The 17,243-nt window shown below is 30.0% G+C and overlaps 2 protein-coding genes across 5 annotated transcripts in view; one reads left to right on the forward strand and one right to left on the reverse strand.

Annotated features, from left to right (window-relative positions):
* Positions 1-328: 328 nt before the first annotated feature.
* LOC130890729 (uncharacterized) lies at positions 329-8,723 on the reverse strand. Its single transcript, XM_057794981.1, has 2 exons — positions 8,281-8,723; positions 329-483 (listed from the first exon to the last, which is right to left on the reverse strand). Exons 1-2 carry the CDS (start codon positions 8,556-8,558, stop codon positions 447-449), a joined length of 315 nt encoding a protein of 104 aa, XP_057650964.1. The 5' UTR covers positions 8,559-8,723; the 3' UTR covers positions 329-446.
* The window catches only part of LOC130890699 (S1 RNA-binding domain-containing protein 1), a 55,367-nt gene continuing 38,789 nt past the window's right edge, over positions 666-17,243 (forward strand). The window contains exons 1-4 of one of the 4 annotated variants that reach the window (XM_057794931.1): positions 666-866; positions 7,241-7,318; positions 7,428-7,629; positions 15,755-15,927. In XM_057794931.1, coding sequence (XP_057650914.1) covers positions 807-866; positions 7,241-7,318; positions 7,428-7,629; positions 15,755-15,927 — 513 coding nt within the window. In that variant the 5' untranslated portion in view covers positions 666-806. The remainder of the gene's footprint in view (positions 867-7,240; positions 7,319-7,427; positions 7,630-15,754; positions 15,928-17,243) is intronic. The other 3 variants (XM_057794930.1, XM_057794929.1, XM_057794928.1) reach the window with 3 other exon arrangements.

Below are 17,243 nucleotides of genomic sequence, written 5' to 3' on the forward strand. Positions count from 1 at the left end.
CTTTCAGTATTATGTACTTTCTTGCTGAACTCCTTGTTCTTGAACTTTCTTGCTTCTTGAACTGAGTTATGACGTCAGAAGTGAGAATAATCTGAGTTTTGATGTGAATGGAATTAGCAGCTGATATTAAATAATTACCTAAATCAGGCCAACTTCAAGAAGTTATAAAATTACCGTAATAATTGGAACGAATCAGGTTAGGTTATTTAATTATTTATTATTAATTGAAATAATTACTCTCCAACAATTTTTTTCTCTCTTACTCGGTCTAAGGAAAAATTAAACGTCCAAGTCTATTTAACGGCATCAGATAGCCAACTCCACACAATAAATTGAAGTCATTTTTATATCAAAAGTAATTACTGGCTAAAACACTTTTGTTTCTTTTTTAATCTTCTTTAACGATGAGCACGGCCGCACGTAGATAAACTGTTTTCTTAGATTGCCTAAATCTTGATCCATTTCAAAAGACTTACTAATTTTCTGAAAATAAAAATGTTTACAATACAATAACAATTCCAAATATTGAGTTAATGGACTTCGGGACATACATAACACTGTTAAAGTCAGTCGACTAAACTTCAGCTCAGAATCATGTACTAAATTAATTGTAGAGGCCATTCGCAAATGGCCACAAAATCAAATAAGAAGTCTTCAACCATCCGATTAACTGTCAATTTTCAATTGGGACACCATTTTAGTCACAGAATTTTAGTACTGTGCATAAGTGTGACTGTTATGAACGGTTTTGTTTGAATAAACCTAATGACCACTTTGTGAATTTTTGAGAAATTGAATAATTTAAAATGACTACGTGTTGTTCGGTTTCTATATCTGATGAAGATCATAATTCAGTCAATAAACAGGTCAGTTAATTTGATTTTTAGTTTGATAATGTAAGGGGTTATTCGAATTTGTTTACAAGAAGTAATAAAAAGAGAACTCTAGCTACGTACATCAAGTTCTATAGTGTCGACAATAACTTATCCAATGATGATAGTAATCAAGAAAATGATAGCCAAACATATATATTAGTAGAATCCAAAGAAGATATGACTAATGGGCTTTCATTTTCTTGTGTTTTTTACTGTAAAATCGTTTTTAAAATATACAAAAGTTGAGTTTAATTTAAATAAGTATACAACACTAGAGCTCAACAAAGAATAGTTGAAAATTTAACAGTCAAATTAAGTAATAGATTACCACTGAAATCTCTGCACTTCTACCAATCCATCAATTTGGAAAATGATTACCCAACCAAGACGTTTAACATTAAAACTAATATCTAGAATAAGTCATTCTTATAAAACTCCAGGTACATATCATCACTTAAATTTCTAGGAGGAATGTGATAATCTATTAATTTCTAACTTAAGGATGCTGCCCAATCATTAACTTTAATGGGTATTGGTAATGTGGATCCTGATGAATTAAAAATAATTAATACTTTCTTAATTAATAGTTTGTTGTTCTTGGTCTACCAGAAATCATTTCTTTTTGTCTCACATTCCCAGTTTCTCGGCAACGACTTTTAATAGATCTAAATATATTTTTACTTGAAAAGTTTATTCTAGAAAACTTTTCTGTATAATAAGTAACAGCTGTACTAGAGTTTCTTAAACACTCGTCTTAAGTTGATAACATATCAGTGTAATCAACGTTGAGTACATTGTAATTATCAATTTGATAAAAATAATCAAGATATAAGTACTGATTAATGGATTGTTTTGAAACACAAGAAAGGAAAGACCTCAATCCCAATTTTAAACATGTATCTGATTTATCGATGAGGTCGAATTTATGCAACAAAAATTTTTTAATTTTACTAATGCATATTATACACAGTAAATGAGCGTTAAATCAATTACCTTCTTGATATAAAACATTGACTCTTCAGTGATATACATAATATGGAGTATGAGTGCAAAACCCTACACATTGACAAAGGTATTCTCATAAACGAAAATATGCAGCTACCCAACTGAGTATGCGCCTAGCCTTATTCCAGACAATCAACACCTTTTGGAATCCTGAAATGGACAAAAACAGAGCTAGAAGGTATTCAGAGGTCAACACAAGCAATGATAATGGAAAACAATAACCACGCTATTGGAACATTACCCTAAAAAGAGGTCGAAAGAGGCCTCATTGATCTTGTCAACCTACACTTTCGACAGGTAATGGAACTAAGTGAATTATTTTACAGGAAATCAGAAAACTCAGCCCTAAATCAAACTACAGTTATCCAAGGCGGATAAGAATTACTTAAGTAGCGGAACGCTTATTTCAGAAACTGAATGCTTTATGATAGCTATCCAGGATCAATTTATCGACACAACAACATTCAACATATAACATCTGCTTGTAGTTTGTTAGCTAGTACTGACTATCTGCACTGACATAATCAAGCGTGCTACACCATTGATCAAAAACAGGCCATAGCCATAACGAACACTCATAACATTATCAACAAACATCAGGAGAAACTGGCCAAGTATGCGGATCTTGCAATTGAGATTGAACAGATCTGGCACAGCAAAAATGTGGAAATAGTTCCAGTTATTATGTCAGCAACCGTAGTCGTGCCTAGGACCCCACATCATAGCATCGTCAACCTGGGAGTACCAAAAAATACCTTCGCCGACATCCAGAAGGCTGTAACACACAGTGTGCAAGTTGGTTACGTCATCAGTCTTTCCATAATAATTTATTTATATATTATAATTAATAATTTATCATCAATTTTTACCAGCATTGATTATTACTTCATAATTTCAAATAAAAATATTTTGTAAATGGTACACAGTATCGAGTTTTACCTAGAGTACCATTTTGGTGTTAAATTGAGTGATATATTTTTCTCAAAATTTTGTAAGAGTTTCTTTTTAGTTTATAAAGTTTTTTTTTTAATCAATCAATTCCCATTTTCAATATATAAAACGTCTAAAATGTGAACGTAATAATAGTATAGGTAGTCGCACCAAAAAAACGACAAATCAATAAGTTAATGTCTGGAACAAATGTATTGTAGAAAAATTCTGTCCAACAAACATTTGAATTAGTTACATCGACTGATAAAGCACCATTCAAATCATGATAAAAAATTCCTAAATAATCAGATCAAGCTCACTAAATCCCAATTTACAAGCACATTATAGAATTATAGGCTCAGTCAATCTACCTTTTATTTTCAGATCAGCTACATATTATTGTAATTTGAAATAGATGAAGAATTAAAAGAATTTATTTATTTATTAAGTACATCTCAAGTTGTGAAAATAAGTTGTAAATCATTGTGAAAATTAAAGACAATTGATATACATGAATTAGATTTTTTTACTGAAAACAATGCAGTTTACCATTGCCATTTGAAACTTACTTTAAGCTAGGGTTCTTTGAATTATGTCTTTCGCTTAGACCGTTAAGAAAGAAGGGGTGAAGTAGCTATTCTAATTTAAAAAAATTTCAAAAATATTTTTATCTAATATTCCTTACATACCCAATAAATGGATGATTATTTGTTGTGATTCGTATAATTAGAACATTCACGATACACGAACTATTTATTGCTCCCTCTTAAGAATAGTATCAACTTTTCTCCAGGAAATACCAAATACCCAATGTAAACCAATTTAATCAAAAAACTTAGAAGAACCACCCGATAATCATCAATCTAGAACCATATCGTGTTTTAGAGACGTATAAAAAGCTAAAGATCACCTAGAATTTTGGTTAGAAAAAAACTAGTTGTTACCTGAATCCCAATACGGTTTCAAAATTGGAATGTTCTACATAAGATATTCAAGGATATGATAATGTAAATCAATCATCAACAGCATGCGACAGTCATAGATAAGTTTACTCCAAGGAAGCATACTAAGTTATCTACTTTATTCAATGTACACAAATGAATTAGAATTAGAAATCTTACTAGGAAACTTAAAATAGATCGTCCTGGAGTGTCCCAATAAATGCCTACATGTCAACAAATTCTTCCATAATATAGTGCAAAGCAAATCCCATTACCAATTAACATAAGCTATCAGGTTTGTTTTTCTGCTTTACGACGATATATAAATGAAGCAGGTATAGAAGTTTAAATATACAGTAAGTATCCAAGAATTAACTGTATGTTTACACCCATGAGGTCCTCTGGCGATTACATTTTCCCACCTAGTATTCCGGTCAAAAAAATGAATTTATAACTGGATAACGTCGAATTAGTTGAAATAATAATGACAAACATGAAGTGTATAATACTGAACGACAACTGTCAAGCTATGGAAGCTAGAATGCTAATTGTCAAAAATTGAAGATCAATTGTAAAAATAAAAGGTAAAATAGAATCAATAAATAAAGAGACATATTTATAAATAAAGAAATACGAGTTGTTAAATTGATTGTGGAAAAGAGATGAGAGTATTCTTATTTCTTAGATCTTTTGATATGTTTGTTTCTAAATGCTCTTGATTTTAAGTCTCTTCTGTTTCAATATTAGTTTTTTTAATAAATTTTAAAAAATAGATAGATAAAAATTGACGTTGCGACTTTTCTTCAAGTCTTTAGCAAAATATGATATCAACACTGAGAAGTTGCGTATTTATATTGATCAATAGATCACCTTCATGGTGAATATCAAAATAAGTATAAAATCAAAATAGAACTTTGTTCTAATAAGAAAAATCTATTTTTCCTTAGTCCTTACATCTGAAATATGTAGCAATAATTAATTAAATTATTTGTAGTTTTATTAGAATTTACAAAATAGAGCTATAAATTTTACTTAAATTATTTAGATCTTTTTTATCATTTATACGAGTAGCGTTCTCTTTCTTATGAATGTGAACCATTTCTAAAAATTCTCTTTTTCGTTTATTAGATTCCGTTTCAAGAATTCTGGAATCTTTATTAATGAATTCATGTTTTTTTTTGATATTTCATAGTTCGTTAATGATTTTTAATTTTTTTTATCGTATTGATGACCTCAATAAAAGGATAAACAGATACTACAATCAATTAAAAAATAAATTAGGAACAAAACATAAAACATTTTTCCTTACCATGTACAAGGACTTTCCCAACAATTATCGAATTATTCCAATAAATATGGTATTAGTGCATCTAAATGCTCTGGACTTAGGTCTCTTCTGTTTTAAAATTAGTTTTTTTTGATAATTTTTAAAAGAAAGATAAATTTTGACGTTTATAGCAGTAATCAATTAAATTATTTGTAGTTTTATTAGAATTTACAAAATAGAATTATAAATTTTACTTAATTTATTTAGATCTTTTTTATCATTTATAGCTTTTTCGTTCTAAGTTGATTTCATCCTTATTTTGATATTCATGATGAAGGTGATCCATAAATCAATATAAATAAGTAAATTGTCAGTGTCAATACCATATTTTGATTAAGACTTAAAGAAAAGTCGAAACTTCAAAATTTATTTTTTAAAAATTATAAAAAAAAAAACTAATGTTACAGAAGAGACATAACTAAAATCAAAAACAATATATATATATATATATATATATATATATATATATATATATATATATATTATCACTATTAAATTTATATAAACGTTCTTTAATTACCGATACGAAATTTTTTAATAATTACACATAATTAGATTCGTATTATCTAAATTGTGCAAAAAGTCTGCAATTTGTAATAAAGACAAAACTAGTTTGATAATTTGATGCCGTGAAATATTAATAAATAATAATATATTCTCTATTCGATACCAGATAGTGATTAGGTATCACTATTACTAAAGTCATATTCGGAATAATCATTAATATCACTGTCATTGTTGATGTTTATCATCAGCTCATCAACTACAGTATCTATTAGAGGTTCCCTCCCAAAATTGTTGAAATAATACATTCATGAGTATTATTTGAAATATAAGGAGCTAATCTTAAAATATCATTATATGATGATTTTATACTATAGTTTGTTCATCTGAATCAATACAAATAATTCATGTTTTACTACATCTCATGAATTTTGGTCGTTGCAGATGTAGGACTTTTTTCTTACTGTTTGTTGTAATGTGGCGCATTGTCTATGACTACAACATTGTTGGGCGGTAATTTGGGAATTAACTGACTCTAGAATCATTTCTTAAAATTTTCATAATTTTCACCTAACTCTTCATTAGATTGCACCAAGCCTTCGATTGCGTGTGGCCACCAGTATGCAACTTTGGCCCGTATATATGATATTACGTTCTTCCGCCTCCATTTGTAAAAATATCTGTACTACCTAAATGTCGAATTCTACAAATATTTGGTGAATTTTTTTAAGCATCGTTGCTTGTTTTTGGGTGACATTAAAACTGTTTTTTTTATTATAATATATGAGAAAATGACAAACGATAGAAAACGGGTAAAAAACTAAATCGGCCTCAAAAAAAGCTATGAAATTTCCCTTGAATACAATGCACTTTGTTCGCATTCCGCCGGTAAAGACACTTCACTTTTAACGAGAAATGCGAAATACATAAACACAATAGCGTACGCTGTTTAATATCGTTCGCTAAATTTCTTGATTTATTTCTCTGCTATTCGGGTTACTATATCTAATGTTGTTTAAACAAATACCAAACTATTGCCAATTTACAGAATCAATGAAAGTATTTCATAGTTTCATTACATAAATTATTATTCCTTTTTTTTAAATTAATCTTGTATAGGACCGTGTTTATTACATTATTAACTTGATCCCTTTTTTATTTGGTGTGCCTCTATTGTCAACTAACTTGTTCTTTTTTCATTCTAATTAATTGTTACTGCACACTCAAATCTCATATACCATCCAACTTTTGGCGAAAAGTGATATATCTTAAAGTCTGATTGCTTACTTTTTCCTAAGAAATAAGTAACTAAGGAGTGTTATTGAAAAGAAGTTTATTTTATAAAAATTAATGAAATCAGTAGCATGGAAGGCATAATGATAAGGGAAGAAAAAGACTTTCGGTATAATTAAAATGAAATAGAGAGGTGGGGTTGTCAAAAAATGAAGAGCGAATCAAATGAGGAGCGTTCCCGATTAGTAGAGATTTTCGTTAGGTTTATTTTTGATATAAGATTTGGTTGATTTTGGATGGCCCTGATTCGTTTCCTCTTCAGGGTTTTCCGATTAGTAAAAAAATATATAATATCAATATAACATCATCATGAAAGAATGTATCAAGATTTTTTTTTCTTATTTATATATGTATTTCATTAATAGGCTCAAAAAAAAGAAATGAAATGGACAAAAAGAAAAAATATGGATCACATAGAATCGGAAGAACCAACTGTACCGAAGGTAATGAGACAACATGTTATTTATAAAAATATATATGGTTGAAACTCGATTTTTATTTGAAGTAAATTTTTAAAAATCAAAATATGAACGAAAAACTCAATTTTTTCAGGTCAAAAAACGTCGAATCGCTGAATCTAGATTAGATGTGAAAAATAAAGATTGTGACAATATATCTGAAACTTTATGGACAGATTACGAACTTTTAGCAGATAGAATGAATTTAAGCTCCGAAATTGCTAAAAATGTATCCAATCTTTTTGATAATGGTAGTACTATACCATTTATTGCTAGATATAGGAGAAATGTCACAGGTAATATCAACTTCAATAATATTAATAAAAATACTAGTATTAAACGATAGAAATATTGTTAGAAGAGGCCGAATGTCAAGTTTATTAATTCATCAATAATCATAATGTGAATTTTCAATAAAATTTTGTCTACTTTATCAACTATCTTTGATTGTACACACTGTTTATACTACTACTATACCAACACTCACAATTATACAATAAACAGTGTGCTTAGTATGAATACCATTGGTTTAGAAAATTCCAACTTAGTTACTATCAGATATATCAGACTATATGATTTATCAGAAATGATGTTAGACATCAAAACTGTTATTAATAAATTAATAATTTTGGCAAGAATTAGCATAGGAGTCTTGTTACATAATGGTGTGAGAGCTTTAGTTATAAAGACGTTTCAAGTTCAAGCTTGCCTTCTCAATATAGGGATATAATATGTTAATAATACAACCTTCTGTCGTAATCACGATCAACCAATTGTTGACGCAGTACTATAGGATATGGATGAAATTTAAAAGAAATATAAAGTCCTATTAAATATATTTCTGGAATGATCAATGAATTATTATGTTAACATATAACGATGCCCACAAATAATATTATGCGGGTATATTTTGTTTAAGAAATATATATTTTTACATCATAATTTACCTGTGTCCTGTCAAAATACGTTGAATGGTTGTTCTGCATATTCCCAAGTCTCTACTTATTGCTCTAATATTTAAATGCGGGTTAAACTGCATATATGCCAAAACATTTATTGTGTTTTCCTCTGAACGACCTATGCCGCGTCTTCTAAATACAGGAAGATTTATATTTCCAGTTGTTCTTAAACGGTGTATGAGTCGACGAAAAACTCTGCTACCGGGATGACGTCTTTGGGGATATTGTATGGCATATACCATAGCCGCAACAGTTGCATTTCTCATACATTCAAATGTATCATATGCCTATCATATCAAATGCTTCTTAGTTTGTAAGAATCACCTTAGATATAACTTTTAAGTAAATGTTATATCGAATTTAATGCACACAAATCGCAATGACATGTAAATGAACTAATTTCTAGATTTATTAATTTGACACAAGACATATCTTTTTGTTTTGTTTTTTTCATGGCCCACTACTTGTTTTCATATATTTCCATTTTAACTTCCTTAAGGCAGTTTCCCGGTGACAGCATATTGACATAATAATTGGAACTATTATTAATAGAACAAGAAAAGATAGTTTTGAGGAGTAAAAAAATGTTAAAATCCGTTCATTCAACCCGGAGTAAATTATGTTTAAAGGAAGATGCTTAAAATTTACACACTTCTTAGGATATCTCGTAATATGAAAAAGATATCGACATGCTGTTTTCACTATTCTGGTTTTCAAGGATAGCTAGATTTAAAAAAATAAATAAATAGCGCCCTATAGCGTATACATTACTCATTAGATGGTTTCGTAATTATAACTCTTACATTGGTAGAAAGAAGCTCTCTTCAAAAAAGTTTGCATAGATAGGTTAAGTAGAACTGGCCTTACAGGATGAATTTGCTTAATCAGGCAAAATTTGTGAATTATTCATTTTATAATTTTTGGTATTTAATTACGCCCTCTAGCGGTGGAGCTACAACTCTGTAAATAATTTCCACTCGTTTTTCTCGAGGTCACTTTTGTTATTAATTTTTTATTTTCCCGAAGCTGTACTATAAACAGTTCCCGAGATTTGGCCGAGAGCCATTCTTATTGGGACACCTGGTACACTTAAATATATGCGTACATAAGGAAAGAAAATAATAAAATTTTAATTGACTGGTATAGGAAACCAATAAGTTCTGGAAGATATATCAATTATCATTCATATTACCCATGTAACACTAAAATTAAAATACTTTACTAAACTTTTTATGAAAATTCATATCCTGTATATCTTTTGAAACGAATTTTGTATAATTCATTTGACATTTTGAACAAACAAAATCTATAAAAATTCAACAAAATTAACAACCAACTAACCTCACCTAACCTATAAATTTCAACTTCACTTATAACGACCTAACCTCTATTCAACAACTTTCTTAAAGACCTTACCTATTGAAATTTAATGTTATCGCGGTATCGCATATTTTCGGCATGTTAGCCTAATTGCCGCTCCATTCTTCACTTCTTCTAGAGCCTTTTGTATACTCTCTTCGGAATATTGATGAAACTTTCGTTTCCTTTGGTTGGGCATTATCTGAAATCAATAATTTCAAATTTATAGCAAAAAAATGTTGCGGAGGGCGGTTTGAAATCTTAAGGCCGACTACTGGCTCAATGATCTGGCCGACTCACTGGCGCATTTACCCAATATATAAATGCATCTCAATGTTCTTGATTTTAGAACATTGAGATGCATTAATATATCAAAAGGTCTAAGAAATAAGAAATTAAAGAAATATGAGGTTGTTCTAATTTTTATACAAATCACTTTTTATGTTGGCATGTGCCTTAAGGCAACATTATCTATTTCAAAATATCCATAATACAACGTTCACAAATTCATGATGTAAAGACTACAAGGTGTGCTATTGCGCACCAGCTGGGAAGCAGACAATGAGAATTCGCCCCCAAAAAGACGTGCCAATTTGAAACATTTGAATTGAATACATGATGTGAAGACTACAAGGTGTGCAACAGTGCAAGAAGTCTTTTTCCGTCAGTTCCTTCGAATCGTGCATCAGACAGTGTAAATTGTATAGTGACTGCATACAAAGTGTTTCATTACATGGAAATTTATTTTTGATTTGTTATTTTTCTCTAAATTTTATATCGCTACTGATTTTTTGTTGTGTATTTCTAGTATTTCAAAAGTACTGATTTTCTCTTTTTCGGTATAGACAACGTTAACCTCACACATTTTCGTGTAAGAATGGACTCCATTCTTAAACGATTCTTGGTAATTTTCTCTAGTGGATTGGTGCCCCTGAATATTAGTTTAATTTTAACAGCTGACTGGAAGATGTATCCTAAGATTATATACTCGATAGATCTGCCACTCTGTATAAAAATTTGATGACAAAGTTCGATCCTAGCGACATCTCTCGAACTGGCTTCGTACTAAGGAAAAAGATTTCTATAATTAAATATTTGATCTAAGGTTCATATCCATGCTAATTTCGCGGGAAATTTAAAAATAACTCGAGTAATTTTAAATGCTCGAAGCTAGTTGTATCAAATTGTGAATGAAACAAAAGTATTATGCAAAATACTTTCATTTTGCTAACATTTAAAATTCAAATATTGTTGTTTACAAGCAAATATAAATACCTGAAATTAAAATGCTGTTTAAATGAAGTATTTTGTAAAATATTTTGGTTTCATTTTCAATTTATGTGACAACCAGGCCCGACCATCTAAATTTCACAATTAAATGGTTTATATAAGATATAGGTAGATGAAATATTGAAACATAGGATGATTATTATAATTTTTATTTTGTTTTTGACATTTTATAACTATATCCACAAACAAAAAATTTTCCTCCACACTTTAGCGGGCTAAGGACTGTCAACAGTGAGATGTTGGCATGTTTAAAAAATGTTTCTGTTTGTACAACAAGTCCACAAAGACTTTGTGGACGAAAAAAATGCAGCAAATGAAGGATTCGTATTCCTAATGCCATGACTTCTTACCATGCCAAAGAAATTCTCAATAGTATCTTGATTTAAGTTTCCGGCACTCAAATATTTGATTTCTTCTTGCCTCAACTTTTGCCAAATGTACACAAATCCTTTAATGGTGAATGGTAGTTTCTTAATTGATGGTGTTATACATTTACCACTCTTTTTGATGGGTCTATAAAATGAAATGAATTTAAAACTGGCAATGCATTGAGCCAAGTATCTAGATGTTTGTATGTGGCAGTGATAACTCCCCTCAATTCTTTCCATAAAGGAGGATTTAACAAATTTCCATTAAGGCTGTCGAACAACATGTCCAAAAACAATAATAAATCTGCAGTTTCAGTTGCTATGGGATTCAAGTAAAGGCGAGATTCTGGCTGCAACTCATTGCTGATCTCTGTACAAGTTTTCATTGTCGTTGCTACTGTCCGACTAAATATTAGCGTACAAAATTTTCGCCCTCATCTTCTTAATTTTGTCTTTAAAAATATGTTGATCCGTTAATCTGGGGAAGCTACTGAAAAATCCTATTTGTTTATCCATACTTTTGAAGCCTCATTCTGAAAAAATTGTAGATTTTTATTTATTAATCCATTTCTCAAACATCTGAATAAATGAGGATAATCAAACAAATGGACTATTTCTTCCTCATCTATTAAATACCCCTGAAATTTATTATCTATATTATTCCTGATACAGTACGCTTTTGTATCATCCAACAGTTTATTAACAGTGCTAACATTAGTATATCCCAAATCACAAACTGGCGCAACTATTTGCCATTACTACGTAGTGCTCTCACAACTTCCTTAATAATTCTTACTAAATCCACAGTTTTTGTGGATAAAATAAAATGCTATCGGTTGCTTCCAGCTTCTACGTATACCTTTAACCATAAAAAGTAGAGCATGATCAGCAAAGCCAGCTCTCCTATCCCCTTTTTCAAAATCAATTAACCCTTCAAAACAATCTGCCACCCGATTATATGTGAGCTCAGTATCTAATGACGTTTCATCAAATATTAATACGCAATATTTATCAAGACTGACTATTTTCTCTACAACCCTTTTTAAGTGATTAAATATATGTTCGTTTATTCCACAACTGAAAGGCATATGATTTAATAACCTACTTAATGTTCTTCGGCTCGGTAAAGAAAATATTTTAGAAAGAAACCTGTAACCTTTTTCACTATTCTTGTAACAGGATAGTGAAAATATCTTGTCATCTAAGGTAAATCTTCTTCCTCTAGATTTTAATTTTTGATTCCTTTGCTGTTGCATAAAAAAATTGTGAGTGGTTATATTTACATTTTTAAGCCATTTTGAATGTTCGATATTTTTTTCTAAGTATTTTATTATTGTTTTTGGACGATATTTTTGCGCTTTATTAGCAGCTGACTTCCACCGACTGACTTTGCGTCGCAAATATTAATGCTCCTGAGATAGGGGCTACGTCTTTTATTATGTTTCCTTGGTTGATTTAGATCTGAAAGGATATGACTATACTCACCTGTCACAGTCGAGTGCCCTTCAAGTTTATCTGTTTCCATATTAGTCGATATTGATGATTGACCTACAAATTATATAAATTCATGACTTCAGGTTCAATTCAAATTTATTATATGGACAGTGTCAATAGTTGTGACTACGACTATTACAATTATATATAAAAATATTGCCATTTTGAATTCATACTTACAAGGTTCTTCAACAAGGGCTTGAAATAATCACTTCCTTGTGTACACCTTAACAGGTTTTTTTGTTCCTTCTATTGGGCTGTTACCAGTAAAGGTGCTGACAGAGGAACTAGAAAAAGGAAATCGGTAAGTGAAAATAAACAATTGGACAACTACATTATAGAAAATACACAATGACATTTATCTTTCACCTAAATTATTATTGAATAATCCTCTTGGTTATTAATATGAAATAAAAACATGAAACCTGTTCCCCAGATGTTAAACACATCAATCCATTTCTACCTGCTTATAACTGCCATAAATAGTTGAGTCATGCCTATTCCCAAAATGTACAATGAATCAAACAATTTAGCATCCTGTGTTTAAAAATGTCCATTTTTTTAAAGCATAATTTAATTTTTGTGTTCATTTTCTTTCTAATTTTAAAAGAATTTTAAGTTTATGTTGTCAGTTAGTATAAGAACATATGGCACTACCTTAGAAGGTAGTGTTGGTAGTTTTGGACATCTGTATTTTATCGTTTTATTACTTTATTGTAGGCACAGAAAATACTTTATCTGGCAAACACATGGCTTGTCTGTTTCTCGTCTTCTAACCTTTTTCTTATTTACCAATCACAATTGTATTTTTGGTTAACACCATGTCAATGGGTGTGCTTCTTTTCTTGCAAGACTTCAGAAGGAAAAAATAAAATGCAAAAAAATCAGTCTCACTCAACCAGTTCATACCGAAGTACCAAGTTCCAAATTCGCATACCGCGGCTAGTAAACCGAACATACCGTTCAAGTTACCTACTTTTCAAATTATTATAATTAAAACGCTAATTAATAAACTATTAACTTAATATTAATTTATTTAGTTAATCTCTCTGACTTTAATTTTTGAATCTCCATTTAAAATTCGAAACAAGTTAGAGATTAAAAACAACTTGTTTACATGACTAGAAGAATTAACAGGCAGATTTTTGTGGAAATAATATACTACAATTCATACCTACCTATCAGCTTTTTTGGAGTTGAAAATGAAGATGGTTGCTCCTGTACGTAGAGTTGGCAGTGAAAGTTTTTTTACGTTCCATTGGGGTTTCTACAACAAATTGGTTCAAAATGAATGGATAGTTCAATATATTGATATTATTATGTGTTACGGAGTAATTTCCCTAATGTTTATTTTTAATAATTTTTCTATTAACAAAGAATGTGAATAAATGGCGAAACAGAGGAAATGACACTTGAAAAGTATTTCAGCATTGTTCCTTCCTATGGTGTAAACCACTTTGTTTTGTTTATCGAATTAATATAATAACATCAAAAGGTAATATACTGAAGGGGCGTTCGTTATGATAATCCACTGAGTTTATTGAAATAATGTAGAATATTATCTTTCTACGTATCCGTTACTTTGCGGTAACCGACACTTGAATTTAACTCAATCAAATGTATTAGAAAGAAAACTGATATTTTAAAATCAGTGTAGCGGTTAGAGAATTTATAATTCTTGACATGACTTTCGACATGTGAAACTCAGAACCACTGTCGTTTAAAACAGTAAAAAGTCTAAATTAAAATGCAGTAGTACGGAGTTAAACTTAAAACATGGCCACCATTTAGTTGGAATTTTACGAATTTAGTACTGGTACCAATTTTTCTTCGAACCAAAACTAAAAAAGGGTTCCTTCAATACCCTGGTAGTAATCTAAAGAGCTATCCTTAACATACTTCAAACTTAATAATAATGCATCATTCGTTCAACCTTGCCCCCTGCTCCAATGTTATATGCATATGCGTTTACCTCTGTACTTTCTAATTATAAGTTGTCCAGGCTTTACGAACAGTATAATGGCTGTCAAACCATGTTTCATCCAAGTAATAGATTTATTTTTCTTCATTACGATACAAATGAATTTTTGTTATATACTCGTTTCTCCACTTTATCAAACGACTACTTTTCATTGCTGTTTGCCTTTTATTTACTGTTTTATATCTAAAACCATTTTGTTATTCTTCCCAGTGTTCATACCGAACATACCTCAAGGACATTTTCCTTTTCAGCTCTGCAAGCCTTGAAGATTGGGCATTATTTTTGATGAGAACATGTTGTAAATTGTTTCGCATATTGGAGTGAACCTATCAGATTTGATTTCCCGAAATATTCCCTTTTCGACTCAATGTCACACCTTGCTTTGCAATTTTGTAGAGTATAGTCTGAGAAATATTTGTCAAAAACATTCTTTCCTGGATAGCATCTTTTCTGGACATTCCTCGACTACAAAGTCGGTTAATAACAGTTAAAATCAGACTCCAGTCGAAATCCTGATATTAATCGTGATTTAGATTCAGGATTTATTGGAATCATAATTACAAGTATTTTCCTTATTGTGGTTAAAAAAAAAGTATTATAGGTTAATAGGAGTACTAGGGTTAATGTCTTGACAATCAATTATCAAAGTATTAATCTGGATTATCATAATAATTTTGAATATTGTCTATATAATAGCCATAATTGTTATACTAGTTATAAGAATCATGATTTCTGAGAGATTGAGATTGAAGTAAATTGCTGACTTGTGCACAATTTTTCAAAAACTCTATATTTTTATATTCTTCTAATTTCTAGTTAGTCAGTTGTTAATGAGATTTCAGATAAGTTATCAAATTCATTCCTTTTCCTTAGAAAAAAATGTGCTTGTTATGGAACTAAAAAAAGCTTGATTCAGAATTAATACTAGCGTTTCTTTATTAATGTAAAATTAATATACTAATACTTTTAGGTAATATGTCTCCAGAGTTATTGAGGGAGGTGAAAAATAACTATGATGATATTTGTATGTTGAAAACGAAAATCAAGACTGTACTACATTCCTTGCAGAAAGCAGGACACCTGAACAAAAGACTTGAAAATATAGTAAAATCTTCAAAGACATCAGATGAATTGGAAATCATAGTAAGTTTAATAATATTTTGTATTACAAAAGCGTCATATCGTAAACCAAACATTATCATTGTTATCCACTAGTTACTATCATTTTAAGATAATATATTCATACAATCTTAATTCAGTCAAAGATGTAAAAATTATAGAACTAACCTTGTGCTTTCACTAAACCTAATATACCTAACCAATTCTCCCAATAAGAATGGCTGTTGGCCATTTCAATTCCAAGTCAGTCCGATAATCGGTGAGTGCTGGTACTAGGTTGGTTGTCTATTGCTTACCTTATAACCTCAATATCCCACGCAGGTGGATAACTTAAACGCGAACGAGTTCCAAAAGTCAAATCCCCACTCTTAAAATGATTAAACCAAAGCTGTGCTAATCGCTTATTAACAGTCCTCCCCTTCAATTTCACCTATTTTTCTTGCTGCCACGGCTGCTTTAAACTTTTGTTCATTATCAAAATGTTCTGCGTCGTAAATAGACAAACAGAGAATGATTGAATGAAAGAAAAGCAAATGCACTCTTCATAGCATTAGAGACTACTCTTAACATGTTGCGACATGTTTGAAATGGGGGCGTAGGAATTTTCACATATGAAAACCGACATTTCTTATAAGACATCCCAACATTTCGAATGTTGTTAACAATTTTTCACTGGTGCTGTTTGATTAGGATCTATTAGAAAAGCTGAACTTTCACCATTTTATGATTTTCATTGTTTATAATATTGAATCTATTCCTATGTATCCTAAATATATACTTTATAATTCTTGTACATATCTATTTAAACAACATAGTCCAATTATAATAATTGTAATGATCCTTATTCAAATTATAATAACTATTATATAATTTCATGTTACAATACTATCTCTGCCTCAAATTAAAACTTATGAAAATAAAGTTCGATGTAACTCCTCCCTCCGTCCTAAGAATAAAAAATTATGGAATAATTTTTCGATTTTTGAAACCATTGATATTTCTATTTCGTTGGTTTCTCCAGTTTTCGTACATTTGGATGATATCAGTAATCTTCTTCTAAAAATTTTATTTGTATCTATTATTTTGATATTATTATAGTTCTATAATAATGTTTTATTTATTTATTTATTTAAACTATTGTAACAGTAACGTAAATTTATACACACTTTCTTTTACTTACTTAATTTATTTACACACTCACACTAGACTTACTATTTATAATAATTAACTATTCATTACTTATGCAATTTATTTAAATTCACTGGTTGCTTTCTATTTTGTTGAGTTCTCGCTGCTAAACAAGTACCTATTTATATCAAAAAGAATTTTTATCTATAGGT

This window comes from Diorhabda carinulata, chromosome 2, assembly GCF_026250575.1.
Source record: "Diorhabda carinulata isolate Delta chromosome 2, icDioCari1.1, whole genome shotgun sequence".
Lineage (NCBI taxonomy): Eukaryota > Metazoa > Arthropoda > Insecta > Coleoptera > Chrysomelidae > Diorhabda > Diorhabda carinulata.

What these genes read in the sequence shown, in the direction of transcription:
- LOC130890729 (XM_057794981.1), bottom strand. Translation starts at nt 8,558, where the DNA reads ATGAGAAATGCAACTGTTGCGGCTATGGTATATGCCATACAATATCCC. An exon ending in CGTATTTTGACAGGACACAG is followed by an intron (nt 484 to 8,280) that starts GTAAATTATGAT and finishes TTTTATTTTCAG; the next exon opens with AAAATTAGTAAGTCTTTTGA.